This window comes from Parambassis ranga, chromosome 24, assembly GCF_900634625.1.
Source record: "Parambassis ranga chromosome 24, fParRan2.1, whole genome shotgun sequence".
Classification (NCBI taxonomy): Eukaryota; Metazoa; Chordata; class Actinopteri; family Ambassidae; genus Parambassis; species Parambassis ranga.
In genome coordinates, this window is record NC_041043.1 from 15144760 (window position 1) to 15169604 (window position 24845).

General features: G+C 42.7%; 3 protein-coding genes across 3 annotated transcripts in view; 1 reads left to right on the forward strand and 2 right to left on the reverse strand.

Moving 5' to 3' along the window:
* Nucleotides 1-597: 597 nt before the first annotated feature.
* Nucleotides 598-2934, forward strand: marcksa (myristoylated alanine-rich protein kinase C substrate a). The gene is made up of 2 exons (XM_028398029.1): nucleotides 598-1025; nucleotides 2155-2934. Exons 1-2 carry the CDS (start codon nucleotides 930-932, stop codon nucleotides 2881-2883), a joined length of 825 nt encoding a protein of 274 aa, XP_028253830.1. The 5' UTR covers nucleotides 598-929; the 3' UTR covers nucleotides 2884-2934.
* Nucleotides 2935-7339: 4405 nt separating this feature from the next.
* On the reverse strand, nucleotides 7340-15682 carry LOC114428541 (histone deacetylase 2). The gene is made up of 14 exons (XM_028397054.1): nucleotides 15520-15682; nucleotides 13674-13786; nucleotides 13471-13588; nucleotides 13188-13262; nucleotides 12912-13050; nucleotides 12679-12820; nucleotides 12431-12523; nucleotides 11086-11194; nucleotides 10867-11007; nucleotides 9215-9323; nucleotides 9003-9133; nucleotides 8656-8811; nucleotides 8504-8561; nucleotides 7340-7729 (listed from the first exon to the last, which is right to left on the reverse strand). The coding sequence occupies exons 1-14, from the start codon at nucleotides 15572-15574 to the stop codon at nucleotides 7699-7701; spliced, it is 1470 nt and encodes a 489-aa protein (XP_028252855.1). The 5' UTR covers nucleotides 15575-15682; the 3' UTR covers nucleotides 7340-7698.
* Nucleotides 15683-17548: 1866 nt separating this feature from the next.
* LOC114428747 (heparan sulfate glucosamine 3-O-sulfotransferase 5) overlaps nucleotides 17549-24845 on the reverse strand; it is a 55857-nt gene continuing 48560 nt past the window's right edge. The window contains exons 3-4 of the mRNA XM_028397418.1: nucleotides 19426-19567; nucleotides 17549-18479 (exon numbers count right to left, since the gene is read on the reverse strand). Of these exons, the coding sequence (XP_028253219.1) occupies nucleotides 17549-18479; nucleotides 19426-19532 (1038 nt within the window). The 5' untranslated portion in view covers nucleotides 19533-19567. The remainder of the gene's footprint in view (nucleotides 18480-19425; nucleotides 19568-24845) is intronic.

The window sequence follows — 24845 nt, forward strand, 5'->3', positions numbered from 1 at the left end:
TGCTGCATTCAGGGCACTATAAAAAGTTGTACATGCAAGAATCATGCAAAATGATTGACTTCTGTAAAGTCTGTGGATTGTGCACTGTTCTGTTGTTTCCTGGGTTTTTACATTAATCTTTTATGGTTTATTTAGTTTAACTGGAATCAGATGTTTTGTCCTGGATCTATCCTTGGATCCTCCAAGGATTAGTTTGCACCAAATCCGGTGTCCAGTTTGCGGTCAATACTGAATTAAATATGCATTTGCTCACATATCAAGAAGATATCAAAAAAATAGGTTTATGTCAAATATATAGGCTAATCTATGTTGAAAAATAAAATAGACAACAATTCATTTTGGAGTCATTGAAGTTCTGTTTTTTCACATTTCCATAAATTATAGTTGGATGACTGTTATGTAATTTCAAGGCGAAGCCAAACATCCAAGATGTCTTCATGGATTAAGACCACTGTTCTAACTCTTCCTACGCACCGTGAACGCAGCGCTACAACCTATTGTTCACTCCCTTTTCTTGACTCCGCCCACTCCGTTGGTGAGAGCTGTGATTGGCTGAATCTGAGTGCGGTGCCGTCATCGCTCGGAGCGCCCATTCATCTCTGCACTTGGGCGTTGGACTCCGCATCTTATTAGCAACAAGGGAAATTTCTCCATTTTGCAGCCTGTCTACAGCCACACGGCCACCAATCCTGGATTTTATCACTCACCTGCCAGATTTTTCTCGCTATTCTGAAAAATCCTCCTCACTCCATTTGGACTTTATATTTTCCCTGTGAACTTTTTCTTTGTGCAAAAAGAGAGAGAGAGAGAGACAGAGAGACAGAGGGGGGCCAGCAGCGAAGAGCTTTGCGTTTCAACAAAGAGGCTTGTGGGTCTTTGTTCGTTTTTTTTGGGGGGATCGGTTGAGTTTCTTTGTTGGAGCTAAAAGCATGGGAGCGCAATTGTCCAAGGCACCTGGAAAGGCTGAAACCGCGGCTGAAAAGCCCGGAGAGGCTGCTGCTTCACCCACCAAGACCAACGGACAGGTAAATGATATTTTAACACGTCCATCAGAGGGGAATGTGGTCGCTGAGGGGGCTGCGCTCTGAGGGCGCAATCTGTGCGTAATTGTGGATGGATTGAATGGATCAGCGGAGGAAAGACTCATTTTTATTGATGAATATGTTAGGCTCCAAGAGCAACAGTTGATATATTTTATATATTTTTATTCTCTCAGGGAAAATTAGGCAGTGTAATTCGTCAGATTTTGGAGTATTAAATTACAAAGTCAGTTGTTATTTGTGCGCAGGAAGCCGGTTTGAGTGGAGCTTTTGTTGATGGAGTGAATTAAATTATTAGACTACAGCCATGTGTTGAATGAAATCGATTTTTTTCCCTGTCAAATATTAAATTCAGGTTGATAACGAGCCGCTTTAACTTTGAATGTAAGTCGCCTCTTGTGCAGAATTTTGGGAAGTTGCTGATTAAAGACAAGATGCACGACGGCCAACAAAGGCTGCGCGCTCGGAGCACCACGCCTTTTGTTACAGATGCTAGACTAGAAAGTGGAGATGGCAGCCTGCTATCACACAGGAGGGGAGACAGGTTGGGAGCCAGCGGTGCGCCCCGGACTGGAAAACAACCCCCCCAACACACACACACACACTTGTGCTGGTCCTAGTGGCTCATCTTTTAAAATGTAAATTTGGTAGAGAGGGAGTGAGGTGGTGGCAGTCCAGAGCCTCGTTCAGATTTTATATATTTTTAGTAAATGCTTCTGAACTCTGCTCTGAGTGATCTGCGGGACTAAAGAGCATCTGCTGTTTTAAAAAGCAGCTGCTTTACTTCTGAGCGGCGAGCTATCGCCCCCTTGCGGTGCATTTGAGACATTGCGGCTCACTCTGGCTCAGGGTGTGAATAAAACGCAGGGGAGAGGAGGAAATATGTTGCTTTTTTTTTTAAATGTAATGCACGGCTGATGTTCTGTATGTGCTCATTCCATGTAAAACCTCTGCATGCACTGAAAGGCAGAAGCTTGAGCCGACTCCTCTTTTGTCACTGCTGATCTTATGGTGTCTGCTGCCCCTGGTGTCCGCCTGTGGCACTGTCCAGCTCTGGTGTGGAAAGCATGCCAGCTGTGTGCATGGCATTAACCGCCACTGTTTCTCTCTTTAGGAAAACGGCCATGTTAAAGCCAACGGGGATGCTTCTCCTGCAGCAGCTGAGAACGGCAAAGAGGAGGTGCAGGCCAACGGCAGCGCCACGGCCGAGGAGGCCCCCAAGCAGGAGGCAGAGAAGGCCGAGGCCGCCCCTGCTGAGAAGGAGGCTGCAGATGGGGAGAAAGTAGAGGCAGCAACTCCGGCACCTGCTGAGGGAGAGGCCGCGGCCAAGACCGAGGATGGCGCCACTCCTTCCACCAGCAACGAGACCCCCAAGAAGAAGAAGAAGAGGTTCTCCTTCAAGAAATCATTCAAGCTCAGCGGCTTTTCTTTCAAGAAGACCAAAAAGGAGACAGGTGATGGGGCTGAGAACGAGGAGGCAGCTGCTGCAGCAGCAGCGCCCACAGAGGAGGCCAAAGCTGAGGGAGCAGAGGAAGCACCGGCCGCTGTAGAGGAAGCCAAGCCCGCCGAGGGAGAGGCTGCACCTGCTGCAGAGCAGGCCAAAGAGGAGGTAGAGGCCAAACCAGAGGAGGCGGCAGCAGCAGCAGCAGCACCCGCAGCAGAGAAACCTGCCGAGGAGCCCAAGGAGGCAGCACCAGCAGAGGAGCCAAAGGCGGAGGAGAAACCGGCCGAGCCTGCAGCCGAGGAGGCGCCCAAATCAGAGGAGGCTGCCCCGGCCACACAGGAAGCAGAAGCATCAGCAGAGGCTCCGGCCGCCACCACCACCACCGAGGCCGCTGAATAAGATCTGACGGAGGAGGAAAATTTGAAAAAGGAAAAAAAAAAAGATAATCAACATTTCCCTGTTTGTACGTTGGAGTGACGCCAGGTCCTGGCTTTGACGAACTCATCTACGACCAGGGATATTTTAAAGCTTTTTCTTTATTTTTAATTTTTCAGTTTGAATTCCCCTCTTACACACACAAAACCCATCTTGGTCCATTGTTACTAGCATTCCAACGGGCTGGGGAGGTGGGTGGCTTCGACATGTACAACTGATTAAATACATCCACACTCTGCCATATATTTTTACATCAGTATTACATTTTTTTTCTTAAATTTTTATACAAAATGTAAACAAAATAGTATGGACATGCCCATGGTATGAAGGAGACAGGGGGGGGGGGGGTGGGGGGGGGTGGAGCTGTAAATGAAGGGTGAGGGGGGGGGGAGTTCAGGGAGGGCACTGTCAGGGCTGGGAGGGGGGGGGAGCCTGGGAAATGTGCCACAGACTTATTATGAAAAGTCTAAAAAAGAACTATGAGACCAACATCTATATACGGTTTACAACACTAAGTCATTTTTACAAGGAGTCCCAGAGTTAGGTTTTTAGGAAGTCATATAAAACTCATAGGAGCTTTTCACTTCTCATTAGCTGTCAGTGATTCAGTAGAAATACAAGTTGTATAGGCTTTATTGTTTATTGTTGGTTTTAATAAAAATGTAAGTATGTATAGGCGGGGTGTTTTTAACTGTGATTATTGTACAAAATGAAATCTTGATCTCAAGAAGCACATGAAGTTTGCAGCTCTTTTTTCCACCCGCTCATTTTTGTAAGATACCAACACACAAACAAACACAAATAAACAAACTAAAAGTCATCCTGGAAGAACCTTATGAAGCAATTTTGAACTCAAACACCAAGCTGTGATAAGTGGAATGGTTAACTGTTTATATACTGTGGTATGTTTCTTTTCTTTCCAGCAGGCAGATTGTTTTTTTTTTTTCCAGTGGTCCAAATTTAAGGAATCTATCAGATGCAAATGTTTGTGTAGCATCTTGTCTCTCTCTCTCTCTCTCTCTCTCTCTCTCTTTTTTGTTTCCTTTTGTAAATACTGGAGAAGCTTTGACCAATTTGACTTAGAGATGGAATGTAACTTTGCTTACAAAAACAATTGCTATTAAACTCCTCTGCTTAAGGTGTTCTAATTTTCTGTGAGCACACTAAAAGCAAAAAATAAATGTGAATAAAATTTGAGCTGCATCTGTCGTTTTTTTTTTTTTTTTTTAAATATTACAATAAAAACAACAGTGGGGCTTTAAATTAGGGAAGCACGATATTATCAGGAAGTCAGATCAAAGGGAGCAATGGACAATGCTGGCAGAAATCCAGCATTACGCATCCCCCTGTTTAATTGGATGAAGCCAAACCTTAAGCCACATGGATATGGTATGGATAACCATTACAGCCGGATCAATACTAGACGTTTGAGACTGTTTTTTGGACAAAGTATATGCAAACACTCCTGCTCTTATTACATACCATCTGCTGCCAAACATGACACGTCCTCAGTGATAACAGGTTTGATTTCATTGGACAAAACAAGAAGACAATAAATGAATAATGAAAAAATAAGCTCAGCAGCCTCAGAGTTTGTGTAAGTTTTGTGCCCTCTGTGCTTGGTACTACATTTAGTTTAAGCTCACAACATTAAACCTAAAGACGCATAAAAGATTAAAAAAACAAAGATCTATGCAGCCAAGAACAACTGGAAATGACTTAGTGGGGGCTGAGAGTCAGGTCCTGGTGGACAAACTATATGTGTTTGTTTATATTATGTTTGCTGGAGTGAAATGAAATAGGGCCCCTCCTCCTCCTCCTCCTCTTCCTCCTCCTCCTCCTCCTCCTCCTCCTCCTCCTATTACATGCCATCTGCTGCCAAGCATGACTCATCCTCAGTGATAACAGGCTCCAGAGAGATTTTACTACAGTCAGCCTCACTCCAAACACAAAATAGGATTGAACTCTGAGCGAAGAAGGATTCACAGAGCATCAAGTTTTACGCCAACCTGTCCTCTTCCATTTCCTCAAGCTTCCTTGGTTACTGTTATGCAGCCTCTAAGTTGACTTAACGCACACACATGAAGCTAGTAGCTGCAATGAAAGGCTGTTTCCATCTCATTTATCAGCTATAGGAGGGGAATTAGATGCTAAATTAATGATAATGTGACCATCCTAAAGGATAGAAACAGGTCAGGCCCAGTACTGGTCTATATAGAAAACTATGATCTCAAACTACATACACACATTAAAAACACCGTACTATCTCAATCCTATCCTCCACATAAAAAATAGAGCTATGAAATGAACCCTAGAATAAATAAATATGTACCCCGGTGGACAGCACACTCTCGTGTCAGCAGACAGAAAGATGAGACAATTTGTTGGTCTGTCCTCCCCCAGTCTTGCAAGAGGGAAAGTCAAACAGAGGTGACCTCAGACACCATCCCCTCCACACACCTGTTTACATAGCTGTTGTTGCCGACACTAGCTAGCACCAGGGTTCACGAAACACTCACCACTTCATACAAAACAAGAAAGTGGACAATTTGAGTGTTCCCGTCTTTATATCTGCTGTAGTCAGACAAGGCCTGCGGTTCTCCCGTGGAGGTTTAGGCCAGCTTCAGAGGGCGTGGTCACCATTGTCACATGTTAATCACTGTCTGACCCACCAGCTGTGGGTGGTGTGCCATTATTTGGGCACTCGCTGCCAAGAATGGTAGCAGCTGGCTGGGTGGATGCAGTGCCATCTAACTGAGTGTGGTTTAATGCATGAGTGATGTGACCGACTACTGCTGGTTATGAGACAGCCGCTGGTGGTGGTGGAATGAGCCAGGTGGGCAATGACCCCCTTCCCTGGATGATATGGTTGAAAGAGCTTGGGACTGGCTCTCCTCCTACCTGAAGCTGTGGATGTTGAGGCCTGGTCCTCCTCTGGTTTTGGTGTCTGACAGTCGATGCAGTCAGTCTCAATCACATCCATCCACTGGCTTTCTTTAATGTCTGGAAGCAGAAAGCAGATAAGGATAAGGCTCTAGTAGACTGCATTATTTACCTTTGGAGTTCAAAGGTCACAGACTGGGGGGGCAGTATTTGCACCTTGGAGTTGGTAAAGCTGCCAATCAGACCTAAATCAGGTATTTAACTTCATATTTAAATACAAGCATCTGTCTCTGTAATGGCCATCTGTGTTCTCCAATACAGAGTGGACGTTATATAATGAAGTTATATTTTACAACCTCTGTATCGTCAGTACTTATTGTGATCATATTGTGTATGTTTAATCTTTGTAGCAGTGAATAAGTCTGTGATTTGTGTGATGGTGCAGCTTCTTCTCAGGTTTAACATCCTCATCTCCTCTGTGCATCCTCACAGGAACGAATGTAAATATGTGGACAGATCTACCTGCGAGTGTACTTTAACTTAGCCCTCAATCTTCAAAACTCTGTCAGCTGTTCACGGGATTTTGAATCAGGCTTAGACTGAGCAGCAGCCTTTACCTTAACGTTAGCTAGCTAGCTAGCATGGCTAGCAAAGCTAGCAAAGGGGTCAGTGTCATTATCAGAATGCTAAACCTCTTTTAAAAAACATTGATACCATTGGAAACTTGATTTCTTAGCGTTATATACATTTTACTCAATGGTTAAAGGACAGAAAGTGCAATGAAGTTGACAGAATTGTTAATATAATCTCACCAATTAGACACTGTGTGAATCCACCAAGGGTCCAAAGAACACGGCACAACCAAAAACTCAGCAAAACTGGCAAACGAGCAGCTAAACTTTGTACAGAAGAAAAGTTTTACAAGTACAAACATCCAAAAAGTAACATTAATCGTCCATTCAGTATAAACTAGCAACTAGCATGCTGCTCCGGCGCAGCGACGTCTTGAGTCTCCCGCCTCCTCTAAGTAACTCGTCAGTGATTCGAGGAGAGCCCTGTCAATCACACTAAACACGCCCCCTCATTTACCGCCCCTCGAGGCCTAGTACTTTATTTTTATTTTTTTTTAATAAAGAAATAATCAGATGCAGCACCGGGACACCGATACGAAAAATATGAACATTGTGAGATTTTTTTATTTTTTAACCGAGAATTTACTGCCAGGCCCGCCGGCCAATGGCGTTATTGCACTTCAAGCCACTTCCGCATTGGCCTCCAATCATAAGGTCTCAGCACATCAGCTTCAACCAAACCATAGACAGACATTTTTATCGATATATGTCCATAGATATTTGGTTTTAAGGAAACTGTTAAACTACATTTTAAATAATCACTTAATAAACATTTATACTAGTATAAAAATTAGAACCAAATTTACCCTGCACCAGTGCACCTGCTCCTAACTCGAGGCAGTATCTCTTGGGTCAGTGCGCCCTCTTGTGGCTGGACATTTTCATTACAAAAAGCAACACCCATCTCAGTATAAAAAACTTTTATTAACAAATGCAAAATATCAAAATTTAAACCATGAAATCTGTGTAGGTTCACCTATATGTTTACCTACAGTTTCCTAAAAAAAACAGACAAGCAGATGTTTCCTTCAGAAGATCAAGCACATTGGAATCACATGGTTCAAAGAGTATCAAAGGATGTCTTCTGGAAAATTCAAGTGGTGGCTTCAAGACGGGCACTGACACAAAGAGATTCACAAGTAGAAAATAGAGAGTCATAATAAATATAATGCTTGTGATGGTGTTTCCATGAGCAGTTGGATCCTTGAGAGAGAACAGCACCGGCTGAATTGTGTGTGTGTGTGTGTGTGTGGATAAGAGTATTTCAGGCACTGCTGGTCTGCTCAGTCTTCACACTGCAGAGAGAGAAAAACACCGGTAATGATGTAAAGTCTCCACAGGAGTGCAACAACTCCACACCTAAAACTTAGGAACTGTACATCAGTGTTAATTTTGTTGACGAATCATTTTCGTCATAGTTTTCGTTAACGACCTTTGTTTGCTGATAAAAATGAGACGATAACTAAATATAAACTAACGCACGGTGCCAAAAACGAAGACGAAATGTATCGACACTTTCGTCAACGAATAAAAACGAGACGAACAGCTCACTGTTCACTGGTTCTTTTGTGAAAAGATCATAGCAATTAAATAAAGAGATGTTTGTTTCAAATAACACAAGTTAAAGCTGTGCCTGTTTTTATTGCACAATAAAACCTTAATTATTTCATGAAAAAATATATATCATAGAATTTTAGTCGACTAAATCCACGGCAGATTTAGTCGACTAAAACTAGACTAAAAGTTAAAAAATGTTGATGACTAAAATGTGACTAAAATCAAATGACATTTTAGTCACAAGACTAAAATAAAAACTAAATCAGAAATTGCTGCCAAAATTAACACTGCTGTACATGTCATCATATTGGTGCAGTTTGTATGTACATTTTAAGTTTTAGGTCAACAACAAGAAAATCTAACTCAAATTATTGATAAGATTAATAATAGATTAATAGATTTCATTCTATAATACTCCTTTTTCTAAAGGTTTGAACTTTGAGAGTGTTTACACAAGAGAGAAAAGTGTGAAAATGTTAATGCCCGTCTAAGAAAATCATTGTGTGAATCACCTTTTTGAGTCGGGCTTCTCAGTGCTGCTGTCCTTCGTCTTCTCCTCTTCTTTTATATCTGTGGTGAACATTTTAAAAACATGCCTAACATCACCTCACTGTGGATAAATATCTCAGTGTGCTGTTTTTTTTTTTTTTTTAAAATGACCGACCAGGTTTCTTCTCCTCTCCTTCCTTCTTGTCCTCGTCCACTCGGGGCCTTTTGACTCCCTTCTTGTGATTGGCCGTGTTCCTCCTGCCTCCCTCGCCCTCATCCTCAGAGTCAGAGAACTCCTCATCGCAGGCTATCCTCTTGTCTGTGGCACGGACTGCAATCACACTGTTGATGAGTAAAACCCTCCCATATATATTCATAATGTCTTCACATTTTTCCCCCCATGTAATTGATCAGGCTCCTCTGTAGAACCAGAGGAAACACAAATAGCTTTGCTGCCGTCTCGTCTTTTCTGCGTTTGTCAGACAGAAGATAAGAGAGAGAGAACATCGACACCAGTCTTACTGGACAAGCGTTTATCAGGATCCTCTTTGTCCTCGTCCACCGTGTCTTCTGGGACGGCGTCCTCAGGTATGGCCTGCATCTGAACTCCAGGAGCGTGAGGCAGCATCCGCAGGTTCTCAAACAGCCGCTGCCTGAACATTCATAATAATAACGACTATTAGGCCGAGCAATTCTGGCGACGTCAGCATGATTTGTGATGTTATTGGCCGTACTTGATCTTGTCCATGTAGTCCTGTGTGTTCTGGTTGGTCATGTTGGACGGGCTGATGTGCAGCTTGAAGTCTGGACCAAAGTATTCGAAGTAGTCGTTGTACGGCAGCTCTGCAATAGAAACATTACGGGTTAAGCAACAGGACCACAAGCTGGGGATGATTTACACTCTGCAGATAAAACCAAGTGTCAAATTATGAGTGGTCTGGAGTGAAAAAGGAAGCTCTAACACACCTGTTAACATGATTTACTGCGGCTTTATAACCTACACTGATCCCCCACTGAGGGCAGGATGAATTGAAATAAGTGGGGAGTTCAGTTAATGTCCTGAAATCCCATTAAGGGAACTGCTGGCCCATTCGACAGCCTCTGTGATTACATCCCCTCTCTTTATGTTGCACACGCTCAGTGGAACAGACAGTGTGCTGACTCAGCTCCCTCTGTGAGGAAGGCTGAGAAGCAGGCCAGGCTGTTCCAGTGGGGAAGTCACATAACATTACGCAGATGCACTCGGCCTCCACCCACAGTGTACATCAAGTCAAACGCTTAACAGTGTGTGTGTGTGTGTGTGTGTGTGCTCTGCATGCTCCACACTTCATTCTACGTTATGATCATTATCCTGATGATGGGATTGACTCTTATCGACTTATCTGACTGAGGATGAAGTCCTATATATTTCATTTTTAATCAATATTTTGTGTAAAGTTATTAACAAGCTGCACGATGGGGCAACATGAACCACAAATCTGATCATGAAGAAGTTACCCAGTGGATTCTTAAAGGAACAGTGCTGAACATCAGACAATATTCAGGCTGTAGGTATCTATAAAGATAAACTATCTAATACATATCTTAGATATAAAGATCTGTCAAAATATTTTTTTTAGCCTTGACTGAAGCTGACAGTAAAGATTCGCTATTGATATTTACTTTACAACAGACTCAGCAGAACCATCAGGAAGGGCGGCCATGTTGTGGGAGAGGACCTGGACTCTCTGACAGAGGTGTGTCCGAGAGGAGGACGTGGTCCAAAATAAAGACAGTACTGGACTGTCCCTCTCACCCGCTCCACACTGTGCTGACCAGCTACAGGAGCTCGTTCAGCAACAGACTCCGACTCCCATGATGCACCACTGAGAGACACAGGAAGTCATTCCTGCCTGTCTCAATCAAACTACTGAACTCTGACAGTCACTCAGGTTTTTATACAGTAGTAAATATGTTTCTTCTTCTTTAGATACAACTCAGGAATTTAAATACTATCTAGGTATTTAGATATTTATTATATATTTCAATTTATCTTTGACTTCAAAAAAGAAAAGTAAAGTAATTCTGATTCTGACTGCATGTTTACATCCTCTGACATCTCTAGAATGTTTTGTTTTTTGAAGAATCTTCGCAGTTCAAACGTTTTATTTTTGGCACATTTTAAACTGTGATGACTAATATAAAGCAGATTTAATAATGACTTTAATCTTAAATGTGGTTATAGTTTGTTGGACAGACCTGCACAGTGACTGTCTGTTGAATGAATGCAATCTTCACAGCTCATCTGCAGCCTGGATGTAAAGGTGTCGCCTAAGCTGCCAACCCTATCCACAACTTGGTAAACCAAGGCTATTTCTGCCACTGTGACACAGAATGAGTGACCAACCATCAGGGATGTCCGTGTCCAGAGCCACGGCGGTCTCGTAGGTCCAGCAGCGGGCCACATTACGGATGGTGTATCCTCCTCCACCCAGCATGAGCAGCGGGAGGTTGAAAGACTTCATGTACTCCACACACTTGGCATGACCTGGGAGAAACCAAAGCCACAATGCAACACTTCCCACACGGTTTCTGACTTTCATGTTACATTATTTTTTATCCATACCACGGATGGTGAGGTTAAAGCAGCCGAGGCGGTCTCCGGACAGAGAGTCCGCCCCGCACTGAAGAACCACAGCGCTGGGCTGGTACATCTCCATCACCTTGGCCATCACCTGCACATAAATGAGAGCAGAAACCCGTCAACTGCCTGAACTGCATCTGCTCTGCAGTGCAAGGATTTGCTGAACATATGGAGACAGATAATACATAACAGATGGATATTTTCCAGAAAAGGGATATAATAAAAATATATATATATATATATATATAATAAATAAAAAATATAATATATATAATATTATAATAATATAACATATATAAAAAAAAAAAAAGCATGTTCCCCATCTTTAAGCCTCCTAAAACTGAGCTGTTGCCGGCGACAGAAATTGGCATGCGCTGTTTAAAATTACCCTAGCTGAGAAAACGGCTTGTTCGATCGCTATTACATCCATTACGGTAATGGCCACATTGCCTGTGTGCCAGGGGCGAGGGGAGTTTTGTGGAGCGTAGGAGACTTGATGTAAAATAGTTTGAGTTTCATTTTTGTAACCTCTTGTTGTCTTGTCTCGTCTTGTTGCTGCACATTTATAGTTGTTTATAAAGAGATTTTTTTTTTACTTTTCTTGTTATTACACACTGCTCTGAGCATTTATAACACAATAGCAAATATGTGCCAGCTTTTGAAAGTTATATTTCATCTGTCAATAATAATAATAATTAATACAAATTTTCTGACGGAATCATTTACAAAAAACCTTTTTTTGTAAAATTGACACCATGCTTTTCTTTAGAATTTACCTGCACTCCTGGACACTAGGGTTGGGCGGTATTACGGTATTAAGGTATTAAGGTATACCGGCGGGGCACACAGCTAGCGACGGTATCATTTTTAACACCGTCAATAAAAAAAAATGCAATGTACTTATATAGAAGATAAGGATCAAACATTAAACATATTTTATTTGATGCCGTGTGTGGTTGAATCTTCAGTTTTACTTCAGTAGTATAATATATTTTATATTTTAACTTGGCAGCAGAAACAGTGACCGGCAGGTTTTCAGTTTACCGGACAAGTGTTTTTATCACCATGCGTAACTTCTAACATAAACACTGCACAAGGCTCTTAACATGATAAAATTACAAAAACAAACAGAAACACATCGGGACGGGCTCATACCTGGACACTACACAGATGAAAATTCAACGTTTTCTTGGGTGAGGCTGATCAAACATGACATACGTCTTTCCTGTCTGATGAATAAATTACATTTTGAGACTTTTTTTTTTAAAAAAGGTCGGTGAAGTCTGCAGACGAATATTTAAAGAACTTGATCACAGTTTGTACTCACAGGCTTGAAGATTTGCTCGTATGACTCGTCGTCAATTCCGTCCCGCAGCGGGTAGTTGACGGCGTAATATTTGCCTTTTCCAGCTCCAATATCCTGAAGCAGAACGCAGAGAAACAGATCACAGATGAATAATGTAACAGAATACACAGGCTTCTTCAGCAAATCAACAAGTAAACAAAAAAATAAATACTTCCACCTCTGCATAATCGCTGTTTCACTGCTGCATCAGCAGCATGTTTCACACTCACCCTGAGGTCTCCAGTTCCAGGAAAGTACTCCCCATACTTATGGAAAGACACTGTCATGACCCTGTCTGTGGTGTAGAAGGCCTCCTCCACTCCATCCCCATGATGGATGTCTATATCAATGTACAACACCCTCTGGTGGTACCTGGTCAGAGGAAACACAGCAGACGGAGCAGGGATTAGGCACCCTGGTGAGGAGGACGTTTTCATATGCATGAATGGAAAACGTCTCTCACTTGAGGAGCTCCAAGATGGCCAGCACAATGTCATTAACGTAGCAGAAGCCAGAGGCTTCAGACTTCTTTGCGTGGTGGAGACCTCCGGCCCAGTTCACGGCGATGTCCGTCTGCTGTCGGTTCAGTTTCACGGAACCAGCTGCGCACAACAAATTTGACTTGGTTACTTCAAAGGAACACACACACACACACATATGACCGAGTTGTCATTTGAAGAGACTGCAGAACTTGAATATTCATAGCTTAAGACCACAGAAGATGGAGGTGAAATCTTACCAGCAGAACCCCCAGCTGAGAGTTGGCAGAACTCAAACAAGCCGTCAAATACAGGACAGTCCTCCCCAACATTGACTGCAAACACAAAGAACATTTAAACAATAGATTATTGATCGCAGTTCCTCCTCCTGTGTTTCTACGACCTACATGTCTACTGCTTCCTGGTTTAACTGGGCTATTGTGCAGCTTTTTTTAAACCATGTTTTTCCTGGAAGGATGGAAACTGGATATAAATATAATATAAAAAAATAAATATATATAAAATAAAGCCACAAGGACGTACACCGCTGCATCTGCTTGCTGAACTCCGACATGTTGTCTGGCCGTATGGATCGGAGAAACTTGATGTAGTCGTCGCTGTGGTATTTAGTCATCTCCTCTGCAGTGGCTTTGTGCGGCCTCTGAAAAGTCAAAGCAGCCATTTAGATGCAATGTAATGACAAAGAGGGGCGGACGATGGGGTTGAATAACATGTTGGAAACATACATAGATCTCCATTTTCCGGTAGAGTCCATAGTTCAGGAGGAGGTTGTGAGTCATCCGGATACGGTGAGGTTTCATGGGATGTCCTTGTCCATAGTAGTAATTACCTACGTCACCTGCAAAGACAATTAGAACATGATGAAGTGCGCTCAGGTTGTACTGTGTCGGTAAGTACATATAAATGCAGGCATTGTGCAAGCTGGAGGCTGGCGCCACACAAGCAAAAATTCCCTTTCACAGGTCTAAAGCAGCAGTTGCCATGGTAGCACAGCACAACTTTATTCGCATCCAAAGTGCAGTGCAAGCCATAGACTAAAAGCCCATCAAGGCGACAGGGAGATAAAGGCAATTTTATCTTATGAAAGCACTTTAATATTTTAAATTGTACTAAAATGTTGTCACACTTTATTATTTTAAAGTTCGTTTGTACTAACAAGGGTTGCACAAAATCAAAAGCTCCAATAATAATAATAATAATAATAGCAGCCTCTGGACCACAGTGATTTAATAGATAAAAGATTGTGTTGCAGTGCATGATGAATGAAGGAGGGTGTGTGAACAAATATGAAGTTCGTCCGCCATCAGACTCCAGAGCTGTGCTCACAGACTCTGACTAAAGCATCATCATAGGTGTATTTCAAACTTCTCAGTTACATTAACTGTGTTTTTATCTTCAATCTGCTTTATGTGTGTGTATGTACATATACTATTTTTTGTTGCTGTCATGTGTGTGTATGTGTATATAAGAGTTTTTGTTTGTGTTTATTGTATTTATTGTTCTTTGATATGCTGCTGCTACTACAGCTTAAGTTCCCCACAGGGATTAATAAAGTAAATCTTAATCTAATCCAAAATTCAAAATCAGAAATTCACTGTGTCTGTTTCTGAGAACAAATAAGCTGGAGCAGATACATCTGTAGATGTATGTGTACGTGTTTTTTTTTTTTTTTTTAATGAAGAACATGTGTGTGATCACAAAGTTTGAGCATACTTCAGCTCTAATGTTTACAATGCTGAGCACATTGTAGCTGGAAAGTTCATCAATAAACCATAAGTTTAACAGCTGGAATAGTAGCTAGGCATCTATGTGTTGCATTATATTTTCATAATATTGGCATGTCACCATATTTTTACCAAAATATTGGTCCTACAAATCCAGGTTCTAGTATAAACCTCTCAATCCATGCTAAGCCATTATGATGCCACCCAGGGACACTGTGTGGCGCTGTTCCAATGTAAATACAAAAATGGGAAAACTCCACTTTAACAAATAATGATGAGACTAAAACTAAACGGATTCTTTAGAGGGATTCATGTCTCCACACTGTGTAGAGCAGAATAATAAAATATTCCTCATCTGACCTCAGAGCTGTAAACAGAGACCATCAATTAGGCCTTAAATAGTTGCACACTCTCACTTTATGGGTCCATGAGTGAATCTTTGAAGTGTTTTCCTCATCGTTTCTATTTATTTATGCAAGAATATATATGAAATACGCTACACAAAGTCTGATCCTCGGCTGTAATTGTGGCTCACACAATAATGGGGATAGTTGGGGACAATTATGTCTCGCTAATTAGGTATAAAAGTAACTAACTTGTGTATTTTTTACGTTTAATTTCCTTTTATAATGTTTGCCGCACAGTAATCTGATGGTGAGGACACAGAATGACACTATTTATCACTGGAAGCCATTCAAACGACAGTCATTAAAGTGAGCTAGCTTGTTAGCTAGCTCTATACATTTAACCAGCCACCGCAGCTGCACTGACTAGCTAAGCGGCTAGCGTTAGCCTGCCAGATGCCTCAGCGCGGCTCCTCCATTCAGACACGCATGCTGTCCCGTACCGTCATAGTAGTAGCAGACCTTCTTCTTGGTCCCACCCGCAGTCGTGTAAGCCATGTTCGGAGCACCTTCTCAGAGAAAAAGTTGGTGTAACAGACGGAGGAGCAGGATGGACGGTATCAACACGACACAGAGCAAAACACGCTGCGGAGCGCTGTTGAATGGGAGGCGCGACCGGACAGGGGCGGAGCTACGCCGTGAAGTGGCCCCACCGTGGTCCTACGGTGCCCCCCCCCCCCCCCCACACACACACACACACAGCAAGGAGTCTAAATGTTGTCACATTTAATTAAACAAAACTGACAAATGATACACAATAAACTAGACTAAAGAGATATCTTCGCTTTTTGCACAATCCATGATCTATAATATAGAGTTTGTATGTTTACATGTTTTTTTTGTTGTGGATAAAAATGAATGTAATAAATACAAATGGGATTTTCTGTGTTTTATGCTGACAATATTCATATCATTGACTGCACTGATCATGTGAACATTTGTCCCCATCACAACATTTCAGTTCAAAAAAATGATCATGGATCAAGATTTGTTGTAGTTTTTTATTTATTTATATTTCTTAGAATTTGTTATATAAAAACACTATACCAATAAAATTGAACAGATGTGAAGTGGAATGAATTTGTGAAGTAACCCAACCCTTTGTGAATATTTTTTTTATTTACTACCCATTTAATATTTACATCCACTATTTGCAGTATCTGGTTTTGCAGTGCTGAATACAGATGTGACATGATGATGCTGACATAACGTTGCAGCCATGTTGCTTACAGATTAGTTTTCTATATTTTATGCAGAGATAAAGATAATTTCTTCACCATAATAATTTACTGTGATCTTATTTTATTGGACATAAGTTTCATATTTCACTTGCCTTTGCACTGGTAAATAATTGAACATGTCCTGAGGCCATATAAATGAATGGATGTAGAGATTTTTATTTATTTTTATGTACCTACATTAAATGGATACATGTGTATGCGCACATTAGAGAGCATGTGTTTTATTTACTTCTCTGACAAAACACTAGGTGTCAGCATCCTCTTTGTTACATCCTGCTCATTATCTCTCTACAACAAAGGAAAGCAGTCAGTGGGTTTGAAGCCTTGCCTGATGTTTGAGGCTTCTTCCTTCTTCCTAAAATGTTTCGGGTATTCGTTTTTATTAACAAATGACAACAGATAAATGTTTACATGTTCTTTTAATTTGACATTTTTTTAACAACACACTTATGATACAGACGGAGTAATTCCACAGAAACAGACAAAGTTTGCTCATCATAGAATCAACATTTGGACCATCAGGAGATTTTTTTTCTCACTATGGCTTCTTTGCCAGATGTTTGGCAAACCAAGGAGAAAGCTGTCAGGGAGGAGAGGGGGGAGAGAATCAGCGTACTTACATTAAAAACACGAGTCTTTGCTTTGTAGGTTTTGGACATGGTGACAGTCAAGCTTGAAACACTACTAAGATCTATTCTGATAGGACTGGTCTGCTCTTCAGGCTGTTGTGGATCTAAAGGAGGCCGCGTTCTAATGGACCTGATCACAGCAGCTGTTAAAATAAAAAGACGATGAACAAACACAAGATTCTACTAATGGCATCTGGATCGCACATGCACTTCTGGTCAAGTAAACAACATGATGGGGGAAGCTGTTCATCAGATGTCTTTGAAGGTGTTGAATAAACGCATCACACATAAAGCTTATCTTAACAGCATCAATGTTTGATAGTCTTAAATAATCAAATAATCTCTTTAGTTAATCAGCTCAGGCTTGTTTTTTTTTTTTTTTTAATGGGGAAAACATTGACAGACAGGTGAATCTGCAAGATCAATTGCTTTGTGAATATTTTAGTCAAACCTTTTTTTCCACACACGTATAAACAAACTCACATGAAGTTCCTTTTATATTTGGTCACACTGCCATTCTTGCATTCAATCAAAGTGCTATTATTAATTTATAGTTAAAAAAAAAACAAAACACCAATATGTGGATTCTCATTCAAAACTCGTCATGGCCAGTTGAAGGTCCTGCCCGTGATCTGGTAAAACTTCTGATTGAAAGGGTGAAAGAACCTCTGCAGTTTAGTCACCACTGAAGGGTCCACCTCAGGGTGGATGCGACCCTTGCTGCCTGCCAGGCACTTGTTGAAGACAATGTTAAAGCGCAGACAGTAAAATCCCCTGGTGGCGTTAAAGTACAGGTTGTACTGGCTGATCCTGGAGGGGAGGTTGAGGAAGCGCTCAACGAGCTGCAGCTCCGGCAGCGGGTCCATGATGAGGCGATCTCCGTCCACGATGTGGAACTGCTCCACGGGAAAGTACTTCAACCAACGCTCGAGGTGTTTGGTGTAGATGCTGGTCCGCACGGCTTTGTACTTTGTGTTGACCTCGCAGGTGTTGTTGTCGATGGCCAGCTTCTCAAACTTGTGGTAGGTCTTGTTTTTTCGCTCCTTGCCCTCCAGCACTTGGGTGTAGTCGGACACAGCTCTGGTGGTGGGCTCCCGGACGATAATCAGCAGCTTGATGGAGGAGTTCATCTTGAAGATGCGTTCAGGAACCTCCTCTGTGATGAAGTAGGCCGGGCTCTTCTCAATGGTGATCTGATGAGGGAAGGAGAACGGCATTTTCCCCCTGTACCAGTCGATGCCCCGGGCGTAGTTTTGGTCATTGTCGAAGAAGTGGATCTCCTGCGAGGCTTTGACCACTGCCGGATGCAGGTTGAGCATTTCCAGCAGGGCGCGTGTGCCACCTTTGCGCACTCCAATGATGATGGCCCGAGGCAGCTGCTGGACCAGGTTGTGGAGGCGGATTTGCTCCTTGGTGGCATTTCCCTTACGTAGTTCATGGAGCAGGCCACGCTTAAACTGCAGAGTGCGGAGAGGGATTTGCTCTGGCTCAGAGGGAGGCAGTCTGCTCTCGATAGGACAAATGGGCTGTAGCCTGAAAGAGGAAAAATATAAATCAGATTTAATACATTTCTAGGCTTTAGAATGTCCCTGGAATGTCGGCTATTTGCCCTTCTCTTAGCCAAAGCAAGGTGCGGAGCATACAAGTCCTCATTTGTCCTGTAGAATCTTGCACCTGTTAGTAGCAGCAGATTCTTACATCCCATAAGATGTTGTTCCTCTGCTTAGATCACTGTTGGTACATGTCCTAGATGTGGTGCATTGACACTGACTCTGTGTAGACCTGGTCCAGATCTAAGAAGTCAAAAAATCACGTTTATTAGCCCATAATGGCCCAAATCCCAAATGTGTGCTGATTAACGTCATGCTGATCAGTGGATGAAATGAGAAAGATGGGGCTTGTACCAAACATGTATTCATCCAATTTCTTCTGCTTCTCCAGAGTCGGGTGATGGGGGCAGCGGTGTAAGCAGGGAAACCTAGACCCCCTTTTTCTCAGCCACCTTCTCCAACTCATCCATGAGGATACTGAGGCGTTCCTAGGCCAGCAAGGAGATATAATCCTGCCTCAGGGCCTTCTCCTGGTTGCTTGGAACACCTCACTATGGATCCTGGCTTAACCTGGCTCTACACCGGGCCTCTTTCGGATGACCCAGCTACCCACCTTATCTCTAAAGGAGAGATGAGCCCATCATTTGCATTTGTGATCTCATTCTTTGGGTCTCTACCAACTTTTTTACATAGAAATTGATCGGGACAAAAAAAAACATGTTTCTTGTGGTCAAACAACATACTGCAATTTTCATGGGTAAATCTTGCCCTGATCTGAGTCTCACAGGAAGCATTTTCTTATTATATGTACCTGGATTCACTACTCGTCACTGGGTGGCAATTAATAATATATTTTTCCATTTATGCGACCATGACATCACTTCCAATAAAAGTCACGTACGACTCAGAACCGAGCAGCGATGACGTACCTATCCAAAGTCCCGACCCTGGCCACGAGATAGAGGACACTTCCGATAGCGAGGCTGCCCAGCACGAAGAGCTTCTGTCTCAGCAATGCCTGCTGTTTGAATAGCATGGCCCTCCATCAATCTTCAGGACTGCGTCTTCAGCCTGCAGAGAGCCAAGCACATAAACCACTAATCACCAAGGGAAGAGAGACAGCCTAATGTTTATTAACACACACTCCATCAAGTCTTACAAGTGATTAAGCCACACTCACACATGCCTGCAAAGGGCTGCAGTGCCGTTAAAGGAAACGCTCCCACCAGCAGACACTTTGTTACATTCATTTATTTATTTGTGTCAGAGACACAAAAGATACAGGCTGCTTTGTGTGAAGTCATAACTGCACTTATGAATACTTAACTACATTAAAAAGAGTCTGAATGACCTGACATTTCATGCTGATTGCATGATCATTGTACATATAAATGTTATTCTCTGCCATTCTCTGTACACGTCTTAATGCTTTATATCTATTTTTTCCTTCTGACCTGTGTATGCAGCTTGCACATATCTTTATTTTGTATAATTCAAAGATCTGGTATCTGGATCTCATCGGTATCATCAGGCTAATGATACCAGTACCTGGACTCTGCATCAGCTTTGCATCGGCTGATACCAATCCAATACCGCCTCCTGTGCAGAGACTGCATGTAGCTGTCAGAACCTGTTGGTGTAGCTTCTAGCTTTGTGTTGTTACTCTATGTGTTTGCAGTGAGTCATGTTTGCCTGCATGCTGTGTGTGCAAACACAGACCTAAAGTGAGCCGGAGCTGCTAGACAGTGTTGCATCCTCATGCGAGATCTGCAGGGACTTTGTGCTGTTGACCCCCCTAGAGTGAGTGGGAGTGAGTGTGGCCACTCAGTATTTAATTCATTCAAAACATGGGTTTATATCTTCCTATTATGCAATAAAAAGATGTAGGGGAAAAAAAAAGATGTTGCTCAGGTTGGTTTGTTTTCAAATCAATACCAAGTACCCAGACTCCTCCTGCATCTATGAGCTCAGCACAGACTGGCTGGGTAAATCGCAGCTCCATACATAAGTTATGGCACTATTACAAAAGATCCAGCTGCATTCTAATCCAGGCTTTAAAACAGGGTGACATTACCAACGGAGTGGATCATCCTGAGCATCTCATAAACAAAATACAAAGAGCTTTTGACCTCAGTGTGACTGGAAAACCTTTCACTGATATTGTCTGCTGGTCAGAGCAATCATGATTTCATCAGTCTGACAAAGCAGCAAAGTAAAGCCAGTTAGCCAGAGGCCAGCCCCGGGTTCGTGGAGACCCATTCTGAAATGTTTTTCCATTATAGCCTGAATCACAGAAACAAGTGGCTGCCATAAATTCAAATGATTCCAGCTGGAGCTAAAGTTCGGTCAAGATTTTTAGCGGCTGCACACACACACACACACACACACTAATCTGGATTCCAAGCAGCACTCATACATGCACACCTATCTACGGTTGCTAAGCAGACGCTGTCTGATGGAGAGTACTGTTCAGCAAAGGTCACACAGGCTCGTTTTAGAGACTCGAACTCATTAAAAATGAAGACACTGCTGGAGTCTTTGAACTGCAGGTACAACACAGTGTCTCAGTTAAAAGCATAAAAGTATGAATCCACTGCTCCTGTTGATGTAAACTTACTAAAAAGTTTCACGCTGCTCTTTCCTGAAGTGACACCTCTGCTCCTGCCACTCCTGGTTTTTTATCTTGTGTGTAAAGAAGACTCTCATACAGTGTGACCTAAATAAACTCGTCTTGAAGGGTGAAGAATGTTTTGATCCAACAGCCAGAAGGTAGCAAACACAACTGGGAGTGAAAAGAGCTCAAAAAGAAAATAAATTGCTTCTGTTAATGCTTTAGAGCTTTAGAGCTCCACCATGCATATGTTGCTGGCTGATGGTCACATGGATGACTCACTATAAGAGCTTCGAAGAGAAGAGGACCTGGAATGGAGCCCTGGGGAACTCCGCGTCACTTACACTATATGAACAAAAGTATGTGGACATACTGGACAGCCAGCCACCATACCGAGTTTGCTGGCCTTCATTTCTTTGGTTCCCTGTCGAGCCTTAATAGGTCAGGACAGGCAAGTTCTTTTTTTTCCTTTTCTGTGCCAACAAGTTAGTCTGGTTTGTCCATAAAATGTCAAAATACAGCAGAATGCAGCATTACATTTTCTGCACAGCTTTTTTAGCATTTGTCCTCATCAGTATCATCAGGCTAATGATACCAGTACCTGGACTCTGCATCAGCTTTGCATCGGCTGATACCAATCCAATATCGCCTCCTGTGCAGAGACTGCATGTAGCTGTCAGAACCTGTTGGTGCAGCTTCTAGCTTTGACTAAAAACAAATCGGCAGAAACGTGTCCACTTACTTTTGGTCATACCACACAGAAGATTTTCAGTTTTGTTGCCTTGGAAGCATAAAATTATCCTCATTTCTGTCAATAATATATCTAATGTGTGACATCAGCTGGTGCTCTAAAACGTTGTTGTGTACTGCAGCACTTAGCTTTTTAAGGTCTAGACCTGGAAGTCTTTGGGAAGTCAGCTTCGAGTGGCCATATGAGGCACTGCAGGCATGGCCTATTTCACTGCTCACTACTGGAGGCTGCCAATTCATTTAAAAGACAGAAGAGAACAGGATTAACTCCTTAGGAGCAGGATCAGCTACCATAGCAGCCAACGGGAGGACGTGCTCGGTGTTAGGGTTTGTTTTAATCTTTACTTGAACCTAACCTACAAGTTTTAATGCCTAAACCCAACTGTGAGTTAAACACAAAAGAGAAGTGACATTCACAGTGTGGTATGATGCTCACATAAAATCAATGACCGACGTCCTGGGTAAAAATCGGAAACTAAGTCTCCATCTAAAGCTGCTTTTTGAGTCGGTGCTCAAACGTGTGCCTGATCTATTGTGGCCTTCCAGACAAAAATAAGAGAAATATTATTGACTGCAGTCAACTAAAACACGCCTTTACATTTCCTGCAGCTGTATTAGTGTTTTAATTAAGCACACAGAGGCTGCTGGTGTGTGGCGACATGGCGAGCGAGGTTTGCATCGTTCTGCCTGCAGCCCGGAGTTGAAAGCAGATCAATAGCGGCGCACCCTCCGAGGAGTCATTTTGATCCTGGTTGTGGCTCCGTCCTCACTCTGCCATGAGCCCGTAGTAACAACTGTCATGATACAATTTACCTCCAACTGAATGCAGAAAGTGGACCCTGACAAATATTAACCCCCCGCGGTTATAGGGCATCAAAAGGTGTCCATCCTGTTGTGGGTTAAACGCCCCAGAGTAACCATAAAAGACTGAACAATTTTTACACAAGATTTTGTGTAGTTGTCTTATTTATGGATCGACGCTGTTCCCTTTTAGCTTGTGGGGCAGAGCTCTGCCACGGTCTAATGAGGCAGAAGACAACCTGAAATCAATAACTGCACCCAGCACAGTGCACAGAGGACGGCCCCAGCAGAGGCCTCTGGTAATTAAACGTATTTCACGGTGTATAACAGGCGGCTGGTAAAAGAAGGGAGAGCAGAGGAGGTGTTTCTCAGAGTTTACCCACATGTAGGTCACATGCTGCCTTCACCTTTAGTTTGGATGTAACGTGCCTGTTTGCCTGTTAGTACTGAGAGGTTCCCTGTGTTGGGTTCCTTGTGCTGCAATGTAATGCTTGAGTGCAAATGACTGCAGCAGTGCAGAGTAGGAATGACAACAGACTGATGGCCTCAGAGAAAAAGTAGACTCAGGCGATCAGGAAGCGTTTCAAAGTGGGTCACCCGAAAATCTGACAGCAGCTCAAACAGCTTCATAAACATCAGCCTAAACTCTGTTTATATTATTTTACCTTCTACACGCAAAAAACTGAAAAATAATAAGATCAAAATTATGAGCTCCCTGATGCTTCTTCTTTGGTGAATCTCTCAAGCTCCTCCAGATTTGATCGACTCCTGACTTTTCACTTACACTCCACAGATTTTCAATCAGACTCAAGTCAAGGTCAGTCAGTAACACCTTGTCCTCCTGGAGGTGGGGCTTCACTTCAAGAGATGTATGTTTCAGGTTGTTATCATGTTGAAACAGGAAACCAGGACCCAGACCCAGTCTGACTACAGACTGCTTCAGGGGTTCTTCCAGATATTCAGACAGTCTTCTGGTTTCATGATTCTTCCTCCCTGAAAGGATCCACAGTTCCAAACCGACTGAGTCCTCCTCACAGCATCATACTGCCACCACCATGTCTGACTGTATGAAGTATGTTCTTTGGGTTCTACGCCTCTCCTTTCTGTGTCCACATGAAGACAACATCTCTGTGAGCACAGAGCTCTAGTTCAGCTTCATCTGACCAAAGGACTTCCAGTCTGTGTCTCTGTCTCCAGGTGGTCTCTAGCAGACTTCAGTCTGTGTGCTCTGTCTCCAGGTGGTCTCCAGCAGACTTCAGTCTGTGTGCTCTGTCTCCAGGTGGTCTCTAGCAGACTTCAGTCTGGTTTGGAGGTGTTTTCTCTGCAGTCTGGCAGTCCATTCCTGTGCAGGACTCTAGTGACGGTCTTCTCTGACTCTCCAGGTCCAGACCTGGTTCAATCCTTCACTAGTGTCTCTGCAGCTGTTCTCGGCTCTTCAGACTCTTTCCAGACCCTTCCACATGTTTCTCTTCCTGCTTCTGTTTGCCTCTCCTTGAACGTCTTGATAAAACCTCACAGCAGTCCTTGAAGCTTGGAAGCACTTTGATAAACTCCTGCTAGACATTAACGATCCATTTAAATGCATTTCTTTTTTTTGTTGTGATACTTTCATAGGTGTCAAGGCAAACGTTATTATACTGTGTGTTTACTTGAAGATACCGATCCTCACTTTAAAGAGCAAATCTGATGTTTACAGGGTCACCCAGCTAAAGCACAGACTACATAGTATCATTGCATGACAGTGATTTGTGCTGTGGCTTGAGAAAGAGGACAGTTCTTAAAGAGGCTAATAATATTAACCCCTTAGTGGAAATACTAAGATTAAAAAAAAAGTGTTTGAGTTTCTTCGCTCTTGGGAAATATTTGAAAATGACACTTTCACAGAGGAGGTGGCCATTTTGTTTCAACATCTAACATCTAAAGCTGTAGTTTTAATGTCATTTATTATTTATTATAACCCTCTGAACCACTATTGTTAGAATTATAGTGATGACAGCCACACAGAACCAATATCCACGGCCACCGCCTCAGGTTTTGTGGCTTGTTTTTTTATTGTTGCATACCGCCGCCGGCCGCTCCAACAAGCTGCTGCTGCTGCTGCTATTGGGCTGTAATTGAAGTTGATATTAAAAGACAGCAGCAATGCGTAAGTCATATGAGAGGAAGGCAGCGGGGTCATCGCAGCCC

What these genes read in the sequence shown, in the direction of transcription:
- LOC114428541 (XM_028397054.1), bottom strand. Translation starts at nt 15,574, where the DNA reads ATGGCTTACACGACTGCGGGTGGGACCAAGAAGAAGGTCTGCTACTAC. An exon ending in CTGGAACTGGAGACCTCAGG is followed by an intron (nt 12,524 to 12,678) that starts GTGAGTGTGAAA and finishes GTTCTGCTTCAG; the next exon opens with GATATTGGAGCTGGAAAAGG. An exon ending in GGACACGGACATCCCTGATG is followed by an intron (nt 9,324 to 10,866) that starts GTTGGTCACTCA and finishes TTTCTATTGCAG; the next exon opens with AGCTGCCGTACAACGACTAC.
- marcksa (XM_028398029.1), top strand. Translation starts at nt 930, where the DNA reads ATGGGAGCGCAATTGTCCAAGGCACCTGGAAAGGCTGAAACCGCGGCT. An exon ending in CCACCAAGACCAACGGACAG is followed by an intron (nt 1,026 to 2,154) that starts GTAAATGATATT and finishes TTCTCTCTTTAG; the next exon opens with GAAAACGGCCATGTTAAAGC.